Genomic DNA, 22,191 nt, shown 5'->3' with positions numbered 1-22,191 from the left:
ATATTTGAATTGACTTCTATTGGAATTCAAATCCATAGCAAATGGTTGCATTGTGCACGCTCCTAATATAAGATTGTTTGGGTATGCTAGTGATATTGTCACAATGTAGGGGGAGGGGAGGTACATAGAATGACAAAAGAAGGAAAATGACCAGAAACTAGACCTCAAGGCTAGGGAAAGGGAAAAGGTCACCACCTAGGAACCCCTAAACCTAGCCCTGACTCCTGTCAGTGAATAGATCCTGAAGGTGGGAATATTCATACACTGGAAACCTAGGCCCTAGTAACCCTGAATATCCCTAGGAGTAGTGACAGGGTCTGAGACCACTGGTTCCTTCCCAGATGAACGAACCAGCGTCTCCCTGAGGCCTAGTAAACAACGAGCAAATGGGAACAACAAAATACAAAGGGAAGTACACTTATCTTTAATGGAAAATGGATGAGCAGGAACTCACATGAGGACCACACACCAGCTCTTCCAACTCCAGGCAGATAATATCAACCGCATGGTATGAAGTGTGAGTCCAAACTAAATAGAGGAACAGTAATGACCACAAGATACACCTGAGACAAGAGGTGTGGTCATTCCAAACAACAACACTGCAACAAGTGAAAACAGATAGGCTGTCAGATAACCTAACGTGCAGCCAGACTCTCGGATATTCTAACCTCTGTCACGGGAGGGACCGTGACAGATATATAATAGTAATAATAATAATAATAAACTTTTCCATATATATGCTTAGAATTTGTAGATTTCTTAAACCATCAGATCCCCTGCAGCTGGCATGCCTTGTAGCTGATTATTGGTGGTCTTCATGAAGAGGAGGACCATCAGAATCTGCAGCTCATGTATGCGAAATATACAGCATTTTCACTAGTTTATAGAATTATTATGGACAGTGTCATTGAGGTCCCATAGGCACTTCTTAAAGGGGCTGTGTCACTTCAGCAAATAGCATTTATTATGTAGAGAAAGCTTAATACAAGCCACTTACTAATGTATTGTTATTTTCCGTATTGCCTCCTTTGCTGGCTGGATTCATTTTCCATCACAGTATACACTGCTCGTTTCCATGGTTACAATCACCCTGCAATCGAGCAGTGGTGATCGTGCTTGCACACTATAAGGAAAAGCAATCCTACAGTCCCGGCCACCAGAAAGGACGTCACTTTTTCCTATATTTCTTATATCGTTCAAACATGACCACCGCTGCTGGATTGCATAATTTGATGTACCTATAGGTTTCCATGGGTTGAACATATGTCCTTTAGTGCACGCTTAACCCATAGGCATTTGAGTACTGCTTTTTCTGTATGGCATTTTGTGGGATGCTTTGCTATTCAAAATTGCTAAAATTGACATGAAAAAAGTAATTTTTTTGGGGGGGGGGAAACTATATGGCCATATATTTGTCGGGAAAGGAACCTAAAGTGTTAGAGCATAATGTTTTATTTGTAAGTGCAAAGTGATTACTTTTTGAAGTCTTTGTTATCTTTACTGATATATATATGCTATATATATGTTCCAGTATTCCACACCTACAATAAACAGCATGATCATGATATAAGCTGATTGACCCTTTGCCTGCACAAAGATTTTCAGATGAGGTCTACATTCCAAAAGACCCTTTCTTCTGATCCATTCCAATAACAAGCTAGTTTTTTTCCATTTGCAGTCATTAGGCTTTGCTGCTTGCATTACAGTTCTGTCACCAGGACATGATGTTTTGCTTGTTGTGTAATGTTCCCAGAAATGTTTTAGCTTCTATAATTTCTTTCAGCTTCAACAGATCTCTCTTCTAGTGACATTGAGGTGTGGATAACGCACGTCCACTTCCCTGTCACTCATACTATGGCGCCTCTGAGCCGATTTTTGGTTTATTACGTAAGGGAGAATGGAGAAGGAGTTACTGACAGCACCCAGATTTTGGTGAAGCCAGCTTTTGAGAACCAGGTAATTTTTGGCTATCTACAGTAAATGCAATGCGTATCAGCAGCTATTTCTCTGTTTCTTTGTGACTCTTATTGAAAACCTACAGGTACTCATATGCGTAGCATGTGAAAGGGGCTGAGCAGTCATGAAAGTGTTAGAGGTCTTGGTTTCATCTGGCTCTTTAATCGGAGAACTTGTATTGGGAAGCTTTATAATGCATGTTTGTTTGTTTTTTTCAATTTAACATCTTTATTACTATACAAACAGTACACAAAAATATAATTGGAAATTAGTATACATTTTCAAACCCCCTTATTTCCCCCCCCACCTCTTTTCCCCCCCTTAACCCCCCCAGCATATGATGCGTGCACCCCCACTTTCCCCCACTACCCCCCTTGAACAAATAAAGGAAGGGAGGAGAGAAGAGGGGGGGAACTAAATATAATAAAAAATAGTAATTTTTACAGTTGTACAGTCCTATCAGAGTTACCAGCCGTCCCATATCTTAGCCCATTTCTCAATTCCACCCCTCTGCTTATAGAGAATCCGCTCGTAATTTTTCACCTTATTGACCAGATTTATCCATTTATTTACTTCTGGGGCCTGACGTGCAAACCAACTCCGACTGATCAGGACCCTGGCCAATAGTAATATTCTGCCTATTAGGATCTTTTGGGGTTTATGACTAGTTAATATCGAGAGATCATTCAGTAAAAACAATTGTGGCTCAAGAGGAATCCGTGTTTTTAGTTTGTAAGTAAGAAACTGGTTAATACCGCTCCAATATGCCCCGAGTTCTGGGCATGCCCAGATCATATGTATGTAATCCGCAACGGCAGTATCACATCGAGGACAGTTGGAGGAATCTCTTATTCCACACTTGTTGAGCCAAGTAGGGGTAACATATAGCCTATGATAAATATTGAACTGTATTAGGACATGATTGAAGTTATGGGATAGTACATCTGGGTTAGTAAAAATACTCCCCCACCCTACACTTTGTATATTTGGGCAATCCCTCTCCCAAGCCTTTTGCCCTGGTGATTGTGTCTCGGAAAACCGTGAATTAATTAATAATTTATATATATATATTTGAAATCTTCATTCTTACTGGTGCCTTCCCAAACCGCTCATTTAGCGGAGAGGAATTATCTATTTCTAACAGTGATTTATCATCTAAGCTAAAAAGTGCCGAACGAAGCTGAAAATACCTAAAACATGACAAATTCTGTACACTATGTGAGAGTTCCACAAACGGCATGATTTTTCCGTTATTAACAACCTGTGCCAGGGAAAGAATCCCATTTTTTTGCCAGAATTGATCCTGTGCTATCCCATCTAATATCTGTAGGTGAGTGTTGTGCCAAAGAGGCGTGAATGTGAGTGATCCTTTTACTCCCAACCATTCTCTAGTAACAGCCCATATTTTCATTAGTAGTTTTATAGTCCCTTTAGGCTCCCGGTCCCTATTAGTCAATAACCCTGATTCCAGAAGCGTAAATATATTATTATGTGGAGAGCTTCTTACTAGGCTAGTTAAGAAGGTGCTATTTGGCCATTCGCTGCACGTCCATAACTGGGCGGCAATGAAGTAGCCCTTGAAACATGGGAGGTTTAGACCCCCATGGTCCAAAGGCTTATAAAGGTATTCCAATTTGAGTCTCACTCGTTTTCTTCCCCAGATCAAATCGTTGATTACTCTTTCCATTAATTTGAAATATTTATCCTCTATCCAGATAGGTAGATTCCTAAGAACATAAAGAAGTTGAGGTAGAATTACCATTTTAACCAGTGAAACTCGATCTGCTCTGGATAAGGGAAGTCTTAGCCAAGTCCCTATTTTTGCTCTTATTTTGGTTATCAATGGGGTCAGGTTAAGATATACTGAGTCTTCAACCTTGGGAGATATCATCATACCCAAGTATTGAAAGGTATCAACCAGATCTAACTCGGTTATCAGGGGTTCCTCTTGAGTCACTGAATCTATTGGCATCAGAATAGTCTTTTACCAGTTTATATCTAGGCCTGATACCCCACCAAATAGTTTAACATTATGAATAATTCTTGGGACAGTTATCTCTGTGTTATCTGCAAAGAAAAGAACATCATCCGCATATAGAGAAATACGATCTTCCTCTCCTAGTGTTCCAAAACCTTTAATTTGAGGATCCTGCCTAACAGCCAGAGCCAGAGGCTCAATGTAGATATCGAACAGAAGTGGAGATAGTGGGCAACCCTGCCGGGTACCTCTATTTAGATCAAAGCTCGAAGTAAGGCTCCCATTGAGACTCAGCCTGGCCGTAGGGGACCTATAAAGTGCCTTAATCATATTTATAAATCTCTCCCCAAAGCCCATCCTCGCCAAAACCTTCCACAGAAACCGCCACTCCACCCTGTCGAAGGCCTTTGAGGCATCTAAGGATAGGATGGAGCGAGCAGACCCACCAGGGGCCTGTATATTGGCAAAAAGCCGGTGGAGATTATGATGAGTGCCTTTGTTTTGAATAAAACCGTTCTGGTCCGGGTGGACAATGGAGGCGATTACCCCAGAAAGTCTTGTCGCCAAAATCCTCGCCAGGAGCTTTACATCGGCGTTCAATAGTGAAATCGGTCTATAGGATCCCATATCTACGGGGTCCTTACTTTTTTTTAGACTTAATATTATTACCGCTTCCATCATTGAACCCGGCAGGTTCCCCTCCTCCACCGACTCAGCAAGGACCTCCAACAGTCTAGGGAAAACATCCTCTTTATATCTGACATAAAATTCGTATAGAAGTCCGTCCGAGCCAGGGGTGGAGTTACCTGCACATAGTTTAATTGCGCCCTCCAGCTCCTGGATAGAGAGATCGGCCTCAAGTACCTTCCTTTGCGCCAAAGTAATAGTGGGAAAAGCTATACCATCAAGATAGGAGTCCATCAATTCATCCGTGATCTTACAATCGGCTCTATAGAGGTCTGAGAAGTAATCAAGGAAGGCCCTCTCTATGGAGTCGTGTCCCCTAACCATCCTCCCATGGGGGAGTCGTATATTATCTATATTTTTGGGGGATTCCTGACTGGAGATCACCCTAGATAAGAGTTTCCCTGGGCGGCCTGATTCAGTAAAGTATTTTTGCCCTTTAAAGAATAGGCTCTGTTGTGCCTTATCCAACAAGAGGTCGGAGTATGCCTGTACACTCTTCTGCATATTTTACCTATTTTCCTCTGTCCTATTTATATGAAAAAATTGTGTAGCTAAGGACGCTTGTTCTTTAAAATTTTTCTCGTTTTTCCTGTACTCCTTTCTTAAATTTGCAATATGACTGACCATTATTCCCCTCATATAGGCCTTAAAAGTGTCCCATACCACCTGAATTCTAGCTGACCCATGATTAGATAACCAAAATTGGTTTATTTCCTTTTGTATTATTTCATGATCCTTTATTAGTGATAGCCAATAGGGATTTAGTCTAAAAGGAGACCTCCCTATTTGTTTATCCTGGGCCAGGCAGAATTCAAGGAGTATCGTTAGATGATCCGAGAGTGACCTAGTCTCGTACTTCATTCGTGTTACATGTCGTAGATATTTTTTATTGATCAGTGCATGGTCTATTCTAGACATAGATCTCCCTGATTTACTAATACATGAAAAGACTCTTCTCCCTTGGCCCAGCCCTCCCCAAACATCCTCAAACCCAGCCTCCAAACAGAAACGAGTCAAGGGGGATCCCTGAACCGGGACATCTCCCTCCACGCCCAGAGCGACCCTGTCTACTACCGGATTTATAACACAATTGAAATCCCCAATAATCAATGTGGGGCATTCTGGCCATTTGTCAATAAATGTTAGCAGAGAATTCAGCACTGAGAACGAGAATGGAGGTGGAATATAAACAAATGCCAGAATGCACATCCTTCCGGCCAACTTACAGTATAGAAAGACAAATCTTCCCTGGTTGTCATATAATGCATGTTAAATTACAGAAAAGTTGTAAAATACATATTACTCACTAGCATTTGTTACAAGTTAAAGTGGCTATCCAAGACTGTGATTTTTTTTTTTTTTACAAACATCTTGCATTTGTCTAAAATGGGTACTTAAGAACTTTTTGTAAAGATCCACATACCTAGGTCTGCTGTCGAGTGAAGGTCCAAGCAGGAAATAAAACACCAGTGGCAAGTAGCCAAGCCTCTAATCCTGCCCAATCTACTTTGTCGTCGTCGTCCCCCACACACACACAGTAATGGTGCCCACTTAGTGCTCCCTACAATGTAAATATTCTCCCTTAGTGCCCCAACACAGTAAGAGTGTCCTCTTGGTGTCACCTAGTGCCACAATAGTGATGTCACTTAGTTCTCCCTAGACAGTAATGATAGCACGTTGTGCCCTTTAGACAGGAATGATGCACCCTTCAGTGCATAAAGTATGATGTGCCTTTAGTGCCTCTGCATGTAGTATGATGCCTATAAGTGTCCATCCTCACAGTAGGATGTCACCTAAATGCCTCCTCACAGCAAAAAGATCACTTGAAGCCCCCACACAATGTCATACCCCCTTATGTGCCCACCATACCCCCTTAAGTGCCCCTCATATCACATAAGGCCCCCTTAAGTGCCTCACACACAGAAATACCCTTTAAATGCCCCCCACACAGTATGATGTCCCCTTAAGTGAACCCCACACACAGTGATGTATCCTTAAGTGCCCCCCACAGTGTAATGCTGTTTATTGCTCTCAGTTTGAATACTCAACTCTGTCCAGAGCAGATTCACGATGAGAAATCGTCAATGATGTCATTACACCCAGAAGAGTTCCTCCTTTAAAGCCACAGATGTCCACCAATTTGTGTGGATTGACATTGTCAGTGTCTGCGTAGTGTGAATCTGCACTGCTCAGCAAGCATCGCTTTCTTCCACCCTCGGTGCTCCAACTGCCAGATTTCAATAAAGATAAAAGTCCACATAACTCAGCAACTCTGATGCTCTGAATAGAGAAACTCTGAATAGAGAAAATAACTATATTGTTTTAATCAGCAATGTGCCTGGTTTAATAGGGTTGATCATGCTGACAGAGGCTCTTTAAAGCACAAGAAAAACTGTAAAAATGTGGTATTGTACTTACCCACAGAATGAGTTTAACATGTCATTTTCACTGCCTAGGGAACACTGTAAAAATGAAACCCATAAAACTTTGGTGGACTTGCATTTTTAGAATTTTGTCCCCGGCTACCCATTACATCTTATGCAATAATACATGGTGCCATTAGAAAGTACAACTTGTCCTGCAAAAAACAAGGCTGATACAGCTATGTGAATGGAAAAATAAGTTACAGCTTGTGGAAGACTGGGAGAAAAGAAAGGAAAACAAAAAAAATTGAAAATTGCTATGTCAAGAAGGGGGCTAATATTAATTTTCAAAGGCTACAGCTAACCCCCCAGATCTGTATTTTTCAATGTGCTTTTTTGTCTTTTATTGCCCCTTTAACTGTAGCTGTAATTCATGTTGGGTTTAAAGGAAATCGGTCATCAGTTTTATGGTGTTCTAACTAAGAGGAGCATAAACAGATCCCCTTAGTAAAAACCGATGGGTCACTTTCTTTAATTGCCCTAGCTGTTTTGCTAATGTCTTCTACTGAACAGTTCCAGCGCATGCTGATGAGTCTTGATCTTCATGAGCTCTGGGCTCAACCTGCCCCCTGCTACTGATTGCAGTAGGAAAATCCTGTTAATCAGCTAATCTGTGCTGGTTTTGATTGCTATGAGCAATAAAGACAGATTTTCTACAAAGTTACCCACACAATTATCCTGCACCTTTGCAGCTGATGAGGCATAACCATTCCCCAAATCAATATTTGGAAAGCTAAAATTCCCAATTATAACCAGTGTACCTGCCTGTGTAGCCTCCTCTATTTGGTTATACAGATTAACTTTTATCTCCTCAGTGATGTTAGGCGGTCAGTGTTTATTTCCCTTTGTAATTCCACCCATAAGGTTTCAACATCCTCACCATCTTCACCCACAGTTGCCTGTTTCACACTCGCTTTGATATCATTCCTAATATACAGACACACTCCACCATCTTTAGTATTGGCCCTGTCTTTCCTAAAGAGCAGAAAACCCTGAAAATAAACAGCCCAGTCATGGGAAGAGTCTAGCCACGTCTCCACCACACCAACTAAATCAATGTGTTCCTCTAGAACAATGGACTTAAGCTCGCTCATTTTGCTTGCTAGATGTTGACCTTCCAGAATGTAAATTCCTGAAATGTTGTTGGCAAATTGGTCTTTAATGTTAGTATGTAAAATGTGGATCTCCTTATCCACTGTCGGGCACTAGAGGAACATGCTGAGGCAATCCTGCTGCAGTTACTTCTTTACTTGTATACAGTAGCAACTTCAATACATACATGAATTGGGTAACAGTTTGGCTCCACAAATTTTAGAGGCACAAATACTTTTAAAAAAAACCCACCAGTACAGCTATATGGGCTTAAAAATATATACCTAACAGTGGATACCAAGTGAATGCAAGGATAATGCTACAATGCTACATTGTGTATATACAAATTGCCATGTGGCAAAATAAAAATAAAATAAATATCCCCTTTCCCAATTCACCTTGCCACATTGCTAGCAGACAGCAACACACTAGCAAACAGTGGCCCAGATGTACTAATCCTGTAGACAACGTAAGCTTAGAACAGCTTTCTAGACCTGCACCAGATTTATCACAGTGGCTCAGGCTGGATGATAAATATGGAGCAGGGAGAAACACTTTTCTCTGACTCTACCAACTATTGGTTTGCTTACTTTCAGACAGATTTTTACTTAGGAATTGTGGCAAAGTTTTGTCACATAATGGTGCATCTTAGGCCCACCCTTTCCAACAATCCCCATCCGCCTAATCGAGCATGTCAGAAAAAAGTGTAGAAAACCTAGATGTACCAAATTGCGCCACGTTTTAGATTTTTTGGTGAGGCACATTAGTAAATGTGGACCAATGTGTCTGCAGTACACACTGTCAGGAAGCTAGATTAGCAATTAACAGGACTAGACTACGTTCTTAAATTTAAAGCCTATCTACACACAGCCCCATAACATGTTTCGCCCATAAACTATTTCTTTGGGGGTATGCAGGGCTATAGTGAGGAATTAGCACTACTCGGTATCCTTTATGTATTCATTCTACCCACCCAAGCTCCGACTCCTAACAGTAAATTAGAACAACTGCTGGTTGCACCTCGGTGGATTAGTACTTTCCAAGGAGAGTGACATACAGCATCCAACTATCGAGAGAAGCAATAATAAGAAAATAACAGTAGAACAGACTTTTGAAGTATCCATTGGTGCACACCTCCCCATACACACTATCACTTGTCCATACAATACAATACAGGTATTGTATCAGGAGTAGCAAATGCAGTATTTACGTAATTTCACTACAAGCATGTGTAATCCTGCTGTTCCCATCTGCGCATGTATTTGGACTTATCAAATTCTCCCTATGTGTTTCTAATGTAATTTATGAATCACGTCAGAAACATGCAGCACATATCATCATCACTAATGGAACATCGTACTTGTATATATTTAAACCATGAATTATATCATAAACATGCAGCATCTTATTTTATCAAAATTATTTTATCAAAAGACCAATGCGCAACTAAAGAATATAACTGCTTTGCTTCAAGTGGCAGTAATGAACTAATAAAGAAAAATCTAAAGATAACCTGGTATATTGTATGTAAAGTAAAAACCTTTATCATGATTTAACGTGTGAGTAGCCATGATACAGCTCATATTTAACACAACCTTTGGTCAATACGGTGTGCTAGTTTTTAGCTAAAAATTCTCCTCCAAGGTATACTGTGATACTAAAGGTACCAAAAATACTATCAAATTAACTTCAATGTTGAGCTCCACTGGTTGAAATAGAGCCTGCCCAGGCATTGTTGCACAATAGACCAGCATCTCCTACTCACCATGCTCCAATCTATCGGCCTGAAGGACACTGCCATCTCCTGGTTTTCTTCATATCTCTCTGACCGCTCTTTCAGTGTATCATTCGCTGGCTCCACTTCTTCTCCTCTCCCTCTTGCTGTTGGGGCTCCTCAGGGTTCAGCCCTCTCCTCTTCTCTCTCTACACAGCCCCAATTGGAAGAACATCAGTAGATTTTGTTTCCAGTACCATCTCTACAGTCGTGGCCAAAAGTTTTGAGAATGACAAAAATATTAGTTTTCACAAAGCTTGAGGATTGACCACAAGTTCTCAATGGGATTAAGATCTGGGGAGTTTCCAGGCCATGGAACCAAAATGTCAACGTTTTGGCCCCCGAGCCACTTAGTTATCACTTTTGCCTTATGGCACGGTGCTCCATCGTGCTGGAAAATGCATTGTTCTTCACCAAACTGTTGTTGGATTGTTGGAAGAAGTTGCTATTGGAGGGTGTTTTAGTACCATTCTTTATTCATGGCTGTGTTTTTGGGCAAAATTGTGAGTGAGCCCACTCCCTTGGATGAGAAGCAACCCCACACATGAATGGTCTCAGGATGCTTTACTGTTGGCATGACACAGGACTGATGGTAGCGCTCACCTTTTCTTCTCTGGACAAGCCTTTTTCCAGATGCCCCAAACAATCGGAAAGAGGCTTCATCGGAGAATATGACTTTGCCCCAGTCCTAAGCAGTCCATTCACCATACTTTCTGCAGAAGATCAATCTGTCCCTGATGTTTTTTTTGGAGAGAAGTGGCTTCTTTGCTGGCCTTCTTGACACCAGACCATCTTCCAAAAGACTTCGCCTCACTGTGCGTGCAGATGCGCTCACACCTGCCTGCCGCCATTCCTGAGCAAGCTCTGCACTGGTGGCACTCCGATCCCGCAGCTGAATCCTCTTTAGGAGATGATCCTGGCGCTTGCTGGACTTTCTTGGACGCCCTGAAGCCTTCTTAACAAGAATTGAACCTCTTTCATTGAAGTTCTTGATGATCCTATAAATTGTTGATTGAGGTGCAATCTTAGTAGCCACAATATCCTTCCCTGTGAAGCCATTTTTATGCAACGCGTTTCTTTGCAGGTCACCATGGTTAACAATGGAAGAACAATGATTTCAAGCATCACCCTCCTTTTAACATGTCAAGTCTGCCATTTTAACCCAATCAGCCTGACATAATGATCTCCAGCCTTGTGCTCGTCAACATTCTCACCTGAGTTAACAAGACGATTACTGAAATGATCTCAACAGGTCCTTTAATGACAGCAATGAAATGCAGTGGAAAGTTTTTTTTGGGATTAAGTTAATTTTCATGGCAAAGAAGGACTATGCAATTCATCTGATCACTCTTCATAACATTCTGGAGTATATGCAAATTGCTATTATAAAAACTTAAGCAGCAACTTTTCCAATTTCCAATATTTATCTAATTCTCAAAACTTTTGGCCACGACTGTATGCTGATAACGATACACTTCATCCCCCAACGTCACCCCTGCTGTACTACAGAACCACCAGTGACTGTCTTTCCGCCATCTCTAACATCTCATGTCCTTTTTCTACGTAAAACTGAATCTTTCAAAAACTGAACTTCTTGTGTTCTCTCCATCTACTAACTTACCTGAACCAGATATCTCCATCTCAGTGTGTGGCACTACCATCACGCAGGCAGCACGCCCGCTGTCTCTGTGTTATGTTTGACACTGATCTTACCTTTACCCTCTATATTCAATCTCTTGCCCGCTCATGCCTCCTGCACCTCAAAAACATATCAAGAATCCGAGCCTTTCTCACTATTGAACAAAAACTTTCATTGTTGCCTTGATCCATTCCCGCCTCAATTACTGTAACTCACTATTAATTGGACTCTCCTTCACCAGACTTTACCTTCTCCAATCTATCCTTAATGCAGCAGCCAGGGTCACTTATGTGTCTAACCGCTACTCCGATGCCTCCACTCTGTGCCAGTCATTGCGCTGGTTGCCCATACACTATAGAATACAATTTAAACCTCTTGACCTTACCCACAAAGCTATCCACAGTGCTGCATCCCCTACACCTCTTCCCTCATCTCTGTCTACCACCCTACCGTGCTCTACACTCTGCAAATGATTTACAACTGACATCCGCCATAATTTGAACCTCTCCCTCTCGACTCCATGACTTCTCCCGAGCAGGGCCGGTGCAAGGATTTTTGCCACCCTAGGCAAGATAAAAATTGCTGCCCCCCCTTATCAGATGATCTGCCCATATCATGACATCACATATGTTCCACCCCTTTCTCAGCATTTAAATGAAAATAGAGTTATATGTTGCAATAAAGCCCCTTATTAAGAATGGTGGAGAATAACTACCATAACTTAAGCCATAGCTAAAGAAACAAGCCTGGGGCGAAAAACAATAAGGCCCCCCCCCCCCCATGACACTTAATGACTTTTACAGAAGAAATTGTATATTGTGGGGCACAGTGTAGGCTATATGTGTATAACATAAACATATTTCATATGAAAACTTACAATTACTTGGCTTGACCCTTGGGGATCTCGGACACCACTTCATAATAAGGATTTGGAGTAGGGGCAGAGGGATAGCAGAGCAGGGAGAGGCTGGTGCTGCTACTAGGGGGTCATACCATGGGGGAGTAATAAAGCCCACCATAATGCCCCCCCCAGTAAAAATAATTCTCCTTATAATGTGACAGTGCAAAAAATACCCCCTTGTAATGCCCCCAGTTTATAGTGCCCCATAATGTGCCAGTATAAAATACCCCTATATAGTGCCCCCAGTAAATGCCCCCATAGTGCACCTCTCCCCCCTTCCTCCTAGTGCCCCCCATAATGTACCAGTATAAAATGCTCCATATATAGTGCCCCAGTAGATGCCCTCAGTGTTCCCCATAATTTGTAAGTATAAAATACCCCTTCTCAGTGCCCCCGTAGATGACCCCATAGTACTCCTCTCCCACCTTCCCCATAGTACCCACCATAATGTGTCCCAGTATAAAATGCCCCTATACAGAGCCCCCATATAAAATAGCCGTTCTTTGTGGCCTCAGTAGATGCCCCTATAGTGCCCACCAATAATGTGCCAGTAAGAAGTGCCCCCAATGTGCCAGTAATAAGTGCCCCCATAGATGTCCCCCAATAATGTGCCAGTAAAATGTGCCCTCATAGATTCCCCCCAATCATGTGCCAGTAATAAGAGCCCCCCCCATATCATGTGCCAGTAACAAGAGCCCCCCCATATCATTTGCCAGTAGCCAGAGCCCCCCCCTATATCATGTGCCAGTAGCCAGAGCCCACCCTATATCATGTGCCAGTAGCCAGAGCCCCCCTATATTATGTGCCAGTAGCCAGAGCCCCCCCTATATCATGTGCCAGTAGCCAGAGCCCCCCCTATCATGTGCCAGTAGCCTGAGCCCCCCATCAACATGTGCCAGTAGCCATAGGCCCCCCCCATCATGTGCCAGTAGCCATAGGGCCCCCCTATCATGTGCCAGTAGCCATAGGGCCCCCCTATCATGTCCCATTAGCCATAGGGCCCCCCTATCCCTATCATGTCCCAGTAGCCATAGGCCCCCCGATCATGTGCCAGTAGCCAGAGCCCCCCATCATGTGCCAGCCCAGTAGCCACCAGTATTGACAACAACAACAACAACAAAAAACACTTATACTTCCCTCCATGTCAGAGACGCGATGCAGGCCTCTTCCGGCCTGTGTCCCGCGCTGTACGGCTCAGGGCTCAGGCGGCGCGATGACGTCATCGCACCGCCTGCGCCGGCCTCTTATAGGCTGCTGGCCTAGTGCCTGCAGCCTATCAGAGGAAGGGGAAGGGACATACCTCTCGCTCCCCTGCCCTGCTGCACAGCCATCTGTATCGCTGTCCTGACACGTGTCCACAGTCCTGGCCATAGTTAATTGCGGGTCGGCGCGCCGGCCCTGCTTACTATAGCGACGGCGCAGCATGAGGGGCGCCGCCGGCCACTTAACAAATGTTTTTTTTAAACTGGACGGTTCCGGCACCCCCTGATAAATTGCGCCCTAGGCGGCTGCCTAGGTCGCCTTACAGGTGGTGTCGGCCCTGCTCCCGAGCTGCATCGGTTCTCTGGAATGCCCTACCCCAAGAAATTTGTTTAAACAACAATATACACCATTTTTGGTGGCCTCTAAAAAAATTTTTTTAGGGTGGCCTATCACATCCCTTCATCTAACTCCTCTCCATATAGCCCATTTATCATTAGTTCCTGATCCTAAACCAGACTCTCCACCACACCCATGCACCCAGAAGTACTTCATATATCAGCTGGTGACTGGCTCATGCAGCTTTATATCTGCTTCCTATTTTCCCAAGATGACTGGACCATTGTACAAAACAAGCACTGTTACCTTTTGTGTCACCCCTATCCTCATAGATTGTAAGCTCTTGCGAGCAGGGCCCTTATTCCTCTTGTTGTAATTATTGACTTGTCATTTACTATTTTATTTATGACTGTTTGTACTTGAACCCCTGAATTGTAAAGCGCTGCTGAATATGTTGGCACTATATAAACAAAGATTATTATTATATATATGTCAGCCCCCTGCCCACGTGAGTGAAGCGATGCATTGACGCATCAAAGAAACACAACCTAATTATAACTATCTCCTGGTAAGGCCCTCCTTACACACACCATTGTAAGCTTACATAATTGCTTGACAAGATATCATACTATTCCTAATATTTTCATTGTATCAATGCTTTCTAGTCCTTCCTGATGATTTTTATTGAACTTATTTGGCTTGCTGTACAGGTCTCCATTGCCCTTTCTTCCAATGACTCCAAACCGGGTGATGTGATTGATATTAAAGTAAAGGCTACCAGAGGAAGCTGTGTGTGTGTGTCCACTGTGGATAAGAGTCTGTACCTCTTGCGCAGTGCCTTTCAAATAACTCCTGAACAGGTAAGTACACGTGGACAGGTTACTTTTTGTCAAGGAAACTGAAACAGCACTTTTTTTATCCCCTATCCACAAATATATCAATCTGCTCAGCTCCTCCTGCTCTATAGCATGCTGCCTGCAGATTGCATTGCATTTTGTGGAGACAGATCCTCTTTAAACAAAAACCTCTCCAGATTTATTCCTGTTGCCCCCTAAATTAGCTACCTCAAATTTGAAGAATTCAGCCTTTAAGAATCACTGTCTGCAGGCAGTAGCCCTGGTAACTGTATAACACAATATGTACACAATTTAGAAAATTCTAAATTATGAACAAGATGCTGCAGGGCATTTAAATCAGATCTGAGGTATAGGATGAGACACACGAGAGGATGCACACTGTGCCCTGTGCGGCAGCATGCATGTCATTGGCAGTGTGCAATCCCAGGCCCACTACAGGGGGAGGAAGGGGAAGAGATGGTTGCATGGAAATAGGCTTGCATCATCTCCAAGAAGCAGTCTGGGACAGATTCAATGACAACTCAGAATACATATATGATATGCAGTGTTTTTTTTTTGTTGTCAGCCAATGCATTCTTTGATTTTTACTATGCAAACCCCTGCACTTTGCTTCCTGATATTTTCTTAATCGAAAATCTACAAGACAGTAACATAAAACATGGTTAGACATAAGACAGAATGTGCATGGAAGTTTATGAAACAAACTAATTGAAATGATATAATTTGGATCCTACAGATATTCCAGGAACTAGCAACCTTTGATGTCTCTGATGCTTTGGGAACAGGGAAAGAAGAAGGACATTTCTGGTGGCCAGGATTGGGTTCCCAGAGGAGGCGGCGTTCATCGGTTTTTCCATGGCACTGGGACATCACTAAAGACGCACGCTTCGCTTTTACAGTAAGAGGGTAGCCCAGAAATTAAGATATTGTAGGACATAAAGTGACAGCTTAGTTATTAGTATGGTATTAGGCATTGTCCTAGATAATCTGGGGCAAGTCCATGATTGTTGCTGCTCTATTGCTTCTTTCTCCCAAGCATTTTACTGTGCTTCTGGGTCAGTCCACCAGCTCCTGCTTGTTTATAAACTTTAGTGGTGATATGGTGATGTGCTGGTGTACAGCATGTGATGACTGCAGCCAATCACTGTCCTCAGCCGTTGAGGGCAGTAACTGGCTGCAGCAGTCACATACTGTATACCGACACATCCTCACTGCAGTATTTAAACAAGCAGCAGCAGGAGGACCGGACCAGTGGCACAGTAAAAGGCATTAGAAAAAGGGGTGAGTATAACATTACTTTTTTTTACACAATTGGGGGCTAGCCCAAACTTTTTAATTTTCAAACAACCCATTTAATAGTAAGGGCAACTAAAGAATTTTGTGGATTAATTATTGAAAGCACATACAATGAACACACAATTATATCCCCTGAAAAAAGCTTAATATGAAGCAATGTCAGGATAAATTTGTTGTTCATTGGTCTAAAGCAGGGATGCTCAACCTGTGGCTCTCCAGATGTTGCAAAACTACTACTCCCAGCATGCCCTATAGCTGTAGGCTATCCAAGCATGCTGGGAGTTGTAGTTTTGCAACAGCTGATTGGGCATGTCTGGTCTAGAGTGTATAAAGACACATTGTTTTATTCACCAACTGTATTCTTTGGCTTAAATTTGTGATAGTTGGACCTTGACCTCAATGGTTTTTTACAACTTTCTCAGAATTAGAATTACACATGAGTTTATAACATTCACATATCTAGTTGTTATAATCTTATTATTTCTGATGTCTGCTTTTTTTGGTTCAGCTTAAAGAAAAATGTTTGCAGTATGTTTAATAAGTTTTCAAAATATACTGATCGTGGTCATACTACATTACATTCTTTGGATTAATTTATCAGGAGACTGGACTGGTTGTAATGACAGACGTTGTCAGTTTAAATCACCGGCAAAATGATGGTATGTACACAGATGAAGCAGTTCCAGCTTTCCAGCCACACACAGGAACATTGATTGCGTCTTCCCATACCAGAATTACTCCTCGGTGAGTTAATGCAATCTAAAGCATGTTAGCGTTTACAAAATTATTTGTATTAAAGCGGCACTGAGTTTTCAAGAAACTTTGCATTAATCAATAGTACAGTGTACAGAAGGAATAACACAATTTCTGGCCATTATATGACTTGTACCTGGCATTTTGACAGAAAGTAAAGGAGAATATCCTTCCTAACTGTCTCAAAGTCACTCAGAAGCAGCCCCAGGATAAGGGAGGACATTACAGAGAAGTATTAACCTGTATTTTTGTTAATAAAGCACTTGTGATGATCTATAAGCTTCCTATGTAGCTGTGCAGTCCTGATTATCTGTGTCTCCTCAATTTCTCCTAACTCCTCCGATTTCCATAGACTTGCATTTACATGTGTAATATGATACTCCTGCAGAGGTTTCCCGTCCCATCAAAGTGAAAAGCAATTAAATTAGCTGTGTATGTGTGTGGGGTGTAAACTTGTACACACTGATAACACATATTACAGAGTTTCTTGTGATCGCTTGTACTATTGATTTATGGAAAGTTGTGTGAAAAGTTAGTGACCATTTAAACATGTTATGGGTTTGGTCCATGAAAAAAATGAGTCATTAATGAGTCAAAAAAAATGAGTCATTAATGTGTTTATACACAAATTTTACTCACTTTTTACAATTTACAATCTGCATAAAAAGTATGAGTAATTTAAAAAAAAAACTATTTATTTAGTATTGATCATACAGCCTATTAGTATGTAGCGCTGAATGGAAAATTCTTCAAATTTTTGAAGTAAATCCTAGCAGACTGCAATGCCACAGGTAGCATTACATTGTATAAGCTTCCTCTAATCTTAGTGATGTGCCTATTTCGATTGTGACTGCCCATGAGACTCTATCTATACAAGTGAAAACATGCCATGCATACTATGCAGTCCTTTATCTATGATACACTTATAATAATTATACAGCTATTCTCTTTTTTAATGTTTTAGATTTGAGAAGAGGAAAAGGACATTTTTTCCTGAAACCTGGGTCTGGCACTGCTTCAACGTCAGGTAATTAAAGATTTGAAAGGCTTCTTAGTGTACAGTAGTGCAGCATCAGTCAGAACACCACCATTTTCATTTTTAGATTGCTATAGTGTCCTAATTCATTTTTATATAAATAATAATAATTCATTATTTTATATATCTACTATCTATAGTGTGTGTATATATATATTTCCCCTTAACTTAGCTATATTGCTGTAAAAGTTGGTACAAGTGTAAGGTGGTGAGGAATTACCACCTTATAGGAAACTGTTATACAACCTTATCACTAGGGATGAGCGAACCCAAACTGTATAGTGACACGGACCCGAAACCGAACATTTTCGTAAAAGTCTGGGTTCGGTGTTCGGCGCTTTCTTGACGCTTTTTGAAAGGCTGCAAAGCAGCCAATCAACAAGCGTCATACTACTTGCCCCAAGAGGCCATCACAGCCTTGCCTACTATTGGCATGGCTGTGATTGGCCAGTGCAGCATGTGACCCAGCCTCTATATAAGCTTGGGTCACGTAGCGCTGCACGTCACTCTGCTGATTCAAGCATAGGGAGAGGTTGCTGCTGCGACGTTAGGGCGAGATTAGGCAGATTAACTCCTCCAAAAGACTTCATTCTGTGATCGATCTCCAGCTGTGGATCATTGAAGTGCTAATATCGACTTGCTCACTTTTTTTAGGCTGCCCAGAGCGTTTTTATATCAATTTTTTCTGGGGTGATCGGCGGCCATTTTGTGGCTTGTGGTGCGCCAGCACAAGCTATCACCAAGTGTATTTAACCATCAATAGTGTGGTTATTTTTTGCTATATCCTACATCAGCTTCAGGCTGAGCCTGTGTGTCACTGAAGTGCATTTAACCATCAACAGTCTGGTTATTTTTTGGCCATATACTACATCAGCTGCAGGCTGAGCCTGTGTCACCGAAGTGCATTTAACCATCAACAGTCTGGTTATTTTTTGGCCATATACTACATCTGGTGCAGGCTGAGCCTGTGTCACCCAAGTGCATTTAACCATCAATAGTGTGGTTATTTTTTGGCCATATACTACATCAGGGGCAAGTTAAGCCTGTCACCCAGCGCCTAAAAAATAGACCTGACATTTCTATTCAACCAAATCTGTACTGTTTTAGCTGGTCAAGTTATTTGTAGTGACCGTAAAAGCACAGTTTTTGTTCTGGGTTGAAAAACTATTCCCAAATTTGCCATTCTCAAAATAAGTAGTTTCTGCTATATCAGGCCTACTTGAAATCTATCCCAAAAAGGATATCTTAGATTCAAGGTGCTGATAGTGTCATTCAGAAAAACTTAACACACACGCTACCGTGCAGATACAAGTCTAATTCTGTGATTAAACCTATACCTGTCACACAGCGCAAAAAAAAACAGGCCTCACATTTCTATTCAACCAAATCTGTACTGTTTTAGCTGGTCAAGTTATTTGTAGTGACCGTAAAAGCACAGTTTTTGTTCTGGGTTGAAAAACTATTCCCAAATTTGACATTCTCAAAATAAGTAGTTTCTGCTATATCAGGCCTACTTGAAATCTATCCCAAAAAGGATATCTTAGATTTAAGGTGCTGATAGTGTCATTCAGAAAAACTTAACACACACGCTACCGTGCAGATACAAGTCTAATTCTGTGATTAAACCTATACCTGTCACACAGTGCAAAAAAAAACAGGCCTCACATTTCTATTCAACCAAATCTGTACTGTTTTAGCTGGTCAAGTTATTTGTAGTGACCGTAAAAGCACAGTTTTTGTTCTGGGTTGAAAAACTATTCCCAAATTTGCCATTCTCAAAATTGTGGTGAACGGGAACAATGAGGAAAACATCTAATAAGGGACGCGGACATGGTCGTGGTGGTGCTAGTGGACCCTCTGGTGCTGGGAGAGGACGTGGCCGTTCTGCCACAGCCACACGTCCTAGTGAACCAACTACCTCAGGTCCCAGTAGCCAGCAGAATTTACAGCGATATTTGGTGGGGCCCAATGCCGTTCTAAGGATGGCAAGGCATTAGTCAATTGGGCGGCCGACAGTGGATCCAGCACGTTCACATTATCTCCCACCCAGTCTTCTGCAGAAAGCGCACAGATGGCGCATGAAAACCAAGCCCATCGGTCTGTCACATCACCCCCATGCATATCAGGGAAACTGTCTGAGCCTCAAGTTATGCAGCAGTCTCTTATGCTGTTTGAAGACTCTGCTGCCAGGGTTTCCCAAGGGCATCCACCTAGCCCTTCCCCAGGGGTGGAAGAGATAGAATGCACTAACGCACAACCACTTATTTTTCCTGATGATGAGGACATGGGAATACCACCTCAGCACGTCTCTGATGATGACGAAACACAGGTGCCAACTGCTGCGTCTTTCTGCAGTGTGCAGACTGAACAGGAGGTCAGGGATCAAGACTGGGTGGAAGACGATGCAGGGGACGATGAGGTCCTAGACCCCACATGGAATGAAGGTCGTGCCACTGACTTTCAGAGTTCGGAGGAAGAGGCAGTGGTGAGACCGAGCCAACAGCGTAGCAAAAGAGGGAGCAGTGGGCAAAATCAGAACACCCGCCGCCAAGAGACTCCGCCTGCTACTGACCGCCGCCATCTGGGACCGAGCACCCCAAAGGCAACCTCAAGGAGTTCCCTGGCATGGCACTTCTTCAAACAATGTGCTGACGACAAGACCCGAGTGGTTTGCACGCTGTGCCATCAGAGCCTGAAGCGAGGCATTAACGTTCTGAACCTTAGCACAACCTGCATGACCAGGCACCTGCATGCAAAGCATGAACTGCAGTGGAGTAAACACCTTAAAAACAAGGAAGTCACTCAGACTCCCCCTGCTACCTCTTCTGCTGCTGCCGCCTCGGCCTCTTCCTCCGCCTCTGGAGGAACGTTGGCACCTGCCGCCCAGCAAACATGGGATGTACCACCAACACCACCACCTGCGTCACCAAGCATCTCAACCATGTCACACGGCAGCGTTCAGCTCTCCATCTCACAAACATTTGAGAGAAAGCGTAAATTCCCACCTAGCCACCCTCGATCCCTGGCCCTGAATGCCAGCATTTCTAAACTACTGGCCTATGAAATGCTGTCATTTAGGCTGGTGGACACACACAGCTTCAAACAGCTCATGTCGCTTGCTGTCCCACAGTATGTTGTTCCCAGCCGGCACTACTTCTCCAAGAGAGCCGTGCCTTCCCTGCACAACCAAGTGTCCGATAAAATCAAGTGTGCACTGCGCAACGCCATCTGTGGCAAGGTCCACCTAACCACAGATACGTGGACCAGTAAGCACGGCCAGGGACGCTATATCTCCCTAACTGCACACTGGGTAAATGTAGTGGCGGCTGGGCCCCAGGCGGAGAGCTGTTTGGCACACGTCCTTCCGCCGCCAAGGATCGCAGGGCAACATTCTTTGCCTCCTGTCTCCTCCTCCTCCTACTCAGCTTCCTCCTCCTCTTCTTCCACCTGCTCATCCAGTCAGCCACACACCTTCACCACCAACTTCAGCACAGCCCGGGGTAAACGTCAGCAGGCCGTTCTGAAACTCATATGTTTGGGGGACAGGCCCCACACCGCACAGGAGTTGTGGCGGGGTATAGAACAACAGACCGACGAGTGGTTGCTGCCGGTGAGCCTCAAGCCCGGCCTGGTGGTGTGCGATAATGGGCGAAATCTCGTTGCAGCTCTGGGACTAGCCGGTTGGACGCACATCCCTTGCCTGGCGCATGTGCTGAATTTGGTGGTGCAGAAGTTCATTCGCAACTACCCCGACATGTCAGAGCTGCTGCATAAAGTGCGGGCCGTCTGTTCGCGCTTCCGGCGTTCACACCCTGCCGCTGCTCGCCTGTCTGCGCTACAGCGTAACTTCGGCCTTCCCGGTCACCGCCTCATATGCGACGTGCCCACCAGGTGGAACTCCACCTTGCATATGCTGGACAGACTGTGCGAGCAGCAGCAGGCCATAGTGGAGTTTCAGCTGCAGCACGCACGGGTCAGTCGCACTGCGGATCAGCCCCACTTCACCACCAATGACTGGGCCTCCATGCGAGACCTGTGTGCCCTGTTGCGCTGTTTCGAGTACTCCACCAACATGGCCAGTGGCGATGACGCCGTTATCAGCGTTACAATACCACTTCTATGTCTCCTTGAGAAAACACTTAGGGCGATGATGGAAGAGGAGGTGGCCCAGGAGGAAGAGGGGTAATTTTTAGAACTTTCAGGCCAGTCTCTTCGAAGTGACTCAGAGGGAGGTTTCTTGCAACAGCAGAGGCCAGGTAC

At 43.3% G+C, this 22,191-nt stretch overlaps 1 protein-coding gene across 1 annotated transcript in view; it reads left to right on the top strand.

The window, feature by feature from the left end:
* CPAMD8 (C3 and PZP like alpha-2-macroglobulin domain containing 8) overlaps positions 1–22,191 on the top strand; it is a 177,633-nt gene that overhangs the window by 49,264 nt on the left and 106,178 nt on the right. Inside the window, exons 15-19 of the mRNA XM_040417458.1 lie at positions 1,784–1,956; positions 14,700–14,849; positions 15,583–15,744; positions 16,744–16,886; positions 17,860–17,922. Of these exons, the coding sequence (XP_040273392.1) occupies positions 1,784–1,956; positions 14,700–14,849; positions 15,583–15,744; positions 16,744–16,886; positions 17,860–17,922 (691 nt within the window). The remainder of the gene's footprint in view (positions 1–1,783; positions 1,957–14,699; positions 14,850–15,582; positions 15,745–16,743; positions 16,887–17,859; positions 17,923–22,191) is intronic.

The sequence above is a fragment of the Bufo bufo genome, chromosome 2 (assembly GCF_905171765.1).
Source record: "Bufo bufo chromosome 2, aBufBuf1.1, whole genome shotgun sequence".
NCBI classification, from domain to species: domain Eukaryota; kingdom Metazoa; phylum Chordata; class Amphibia; order Anura; family Bufonidae; genus Bufo; species Bufo bufo.
The sequence above is the reverse complement of the archived record's forward strand: the minus strand, read 5'-3'. Positions and strand labels throughout refer to the sequence as shown.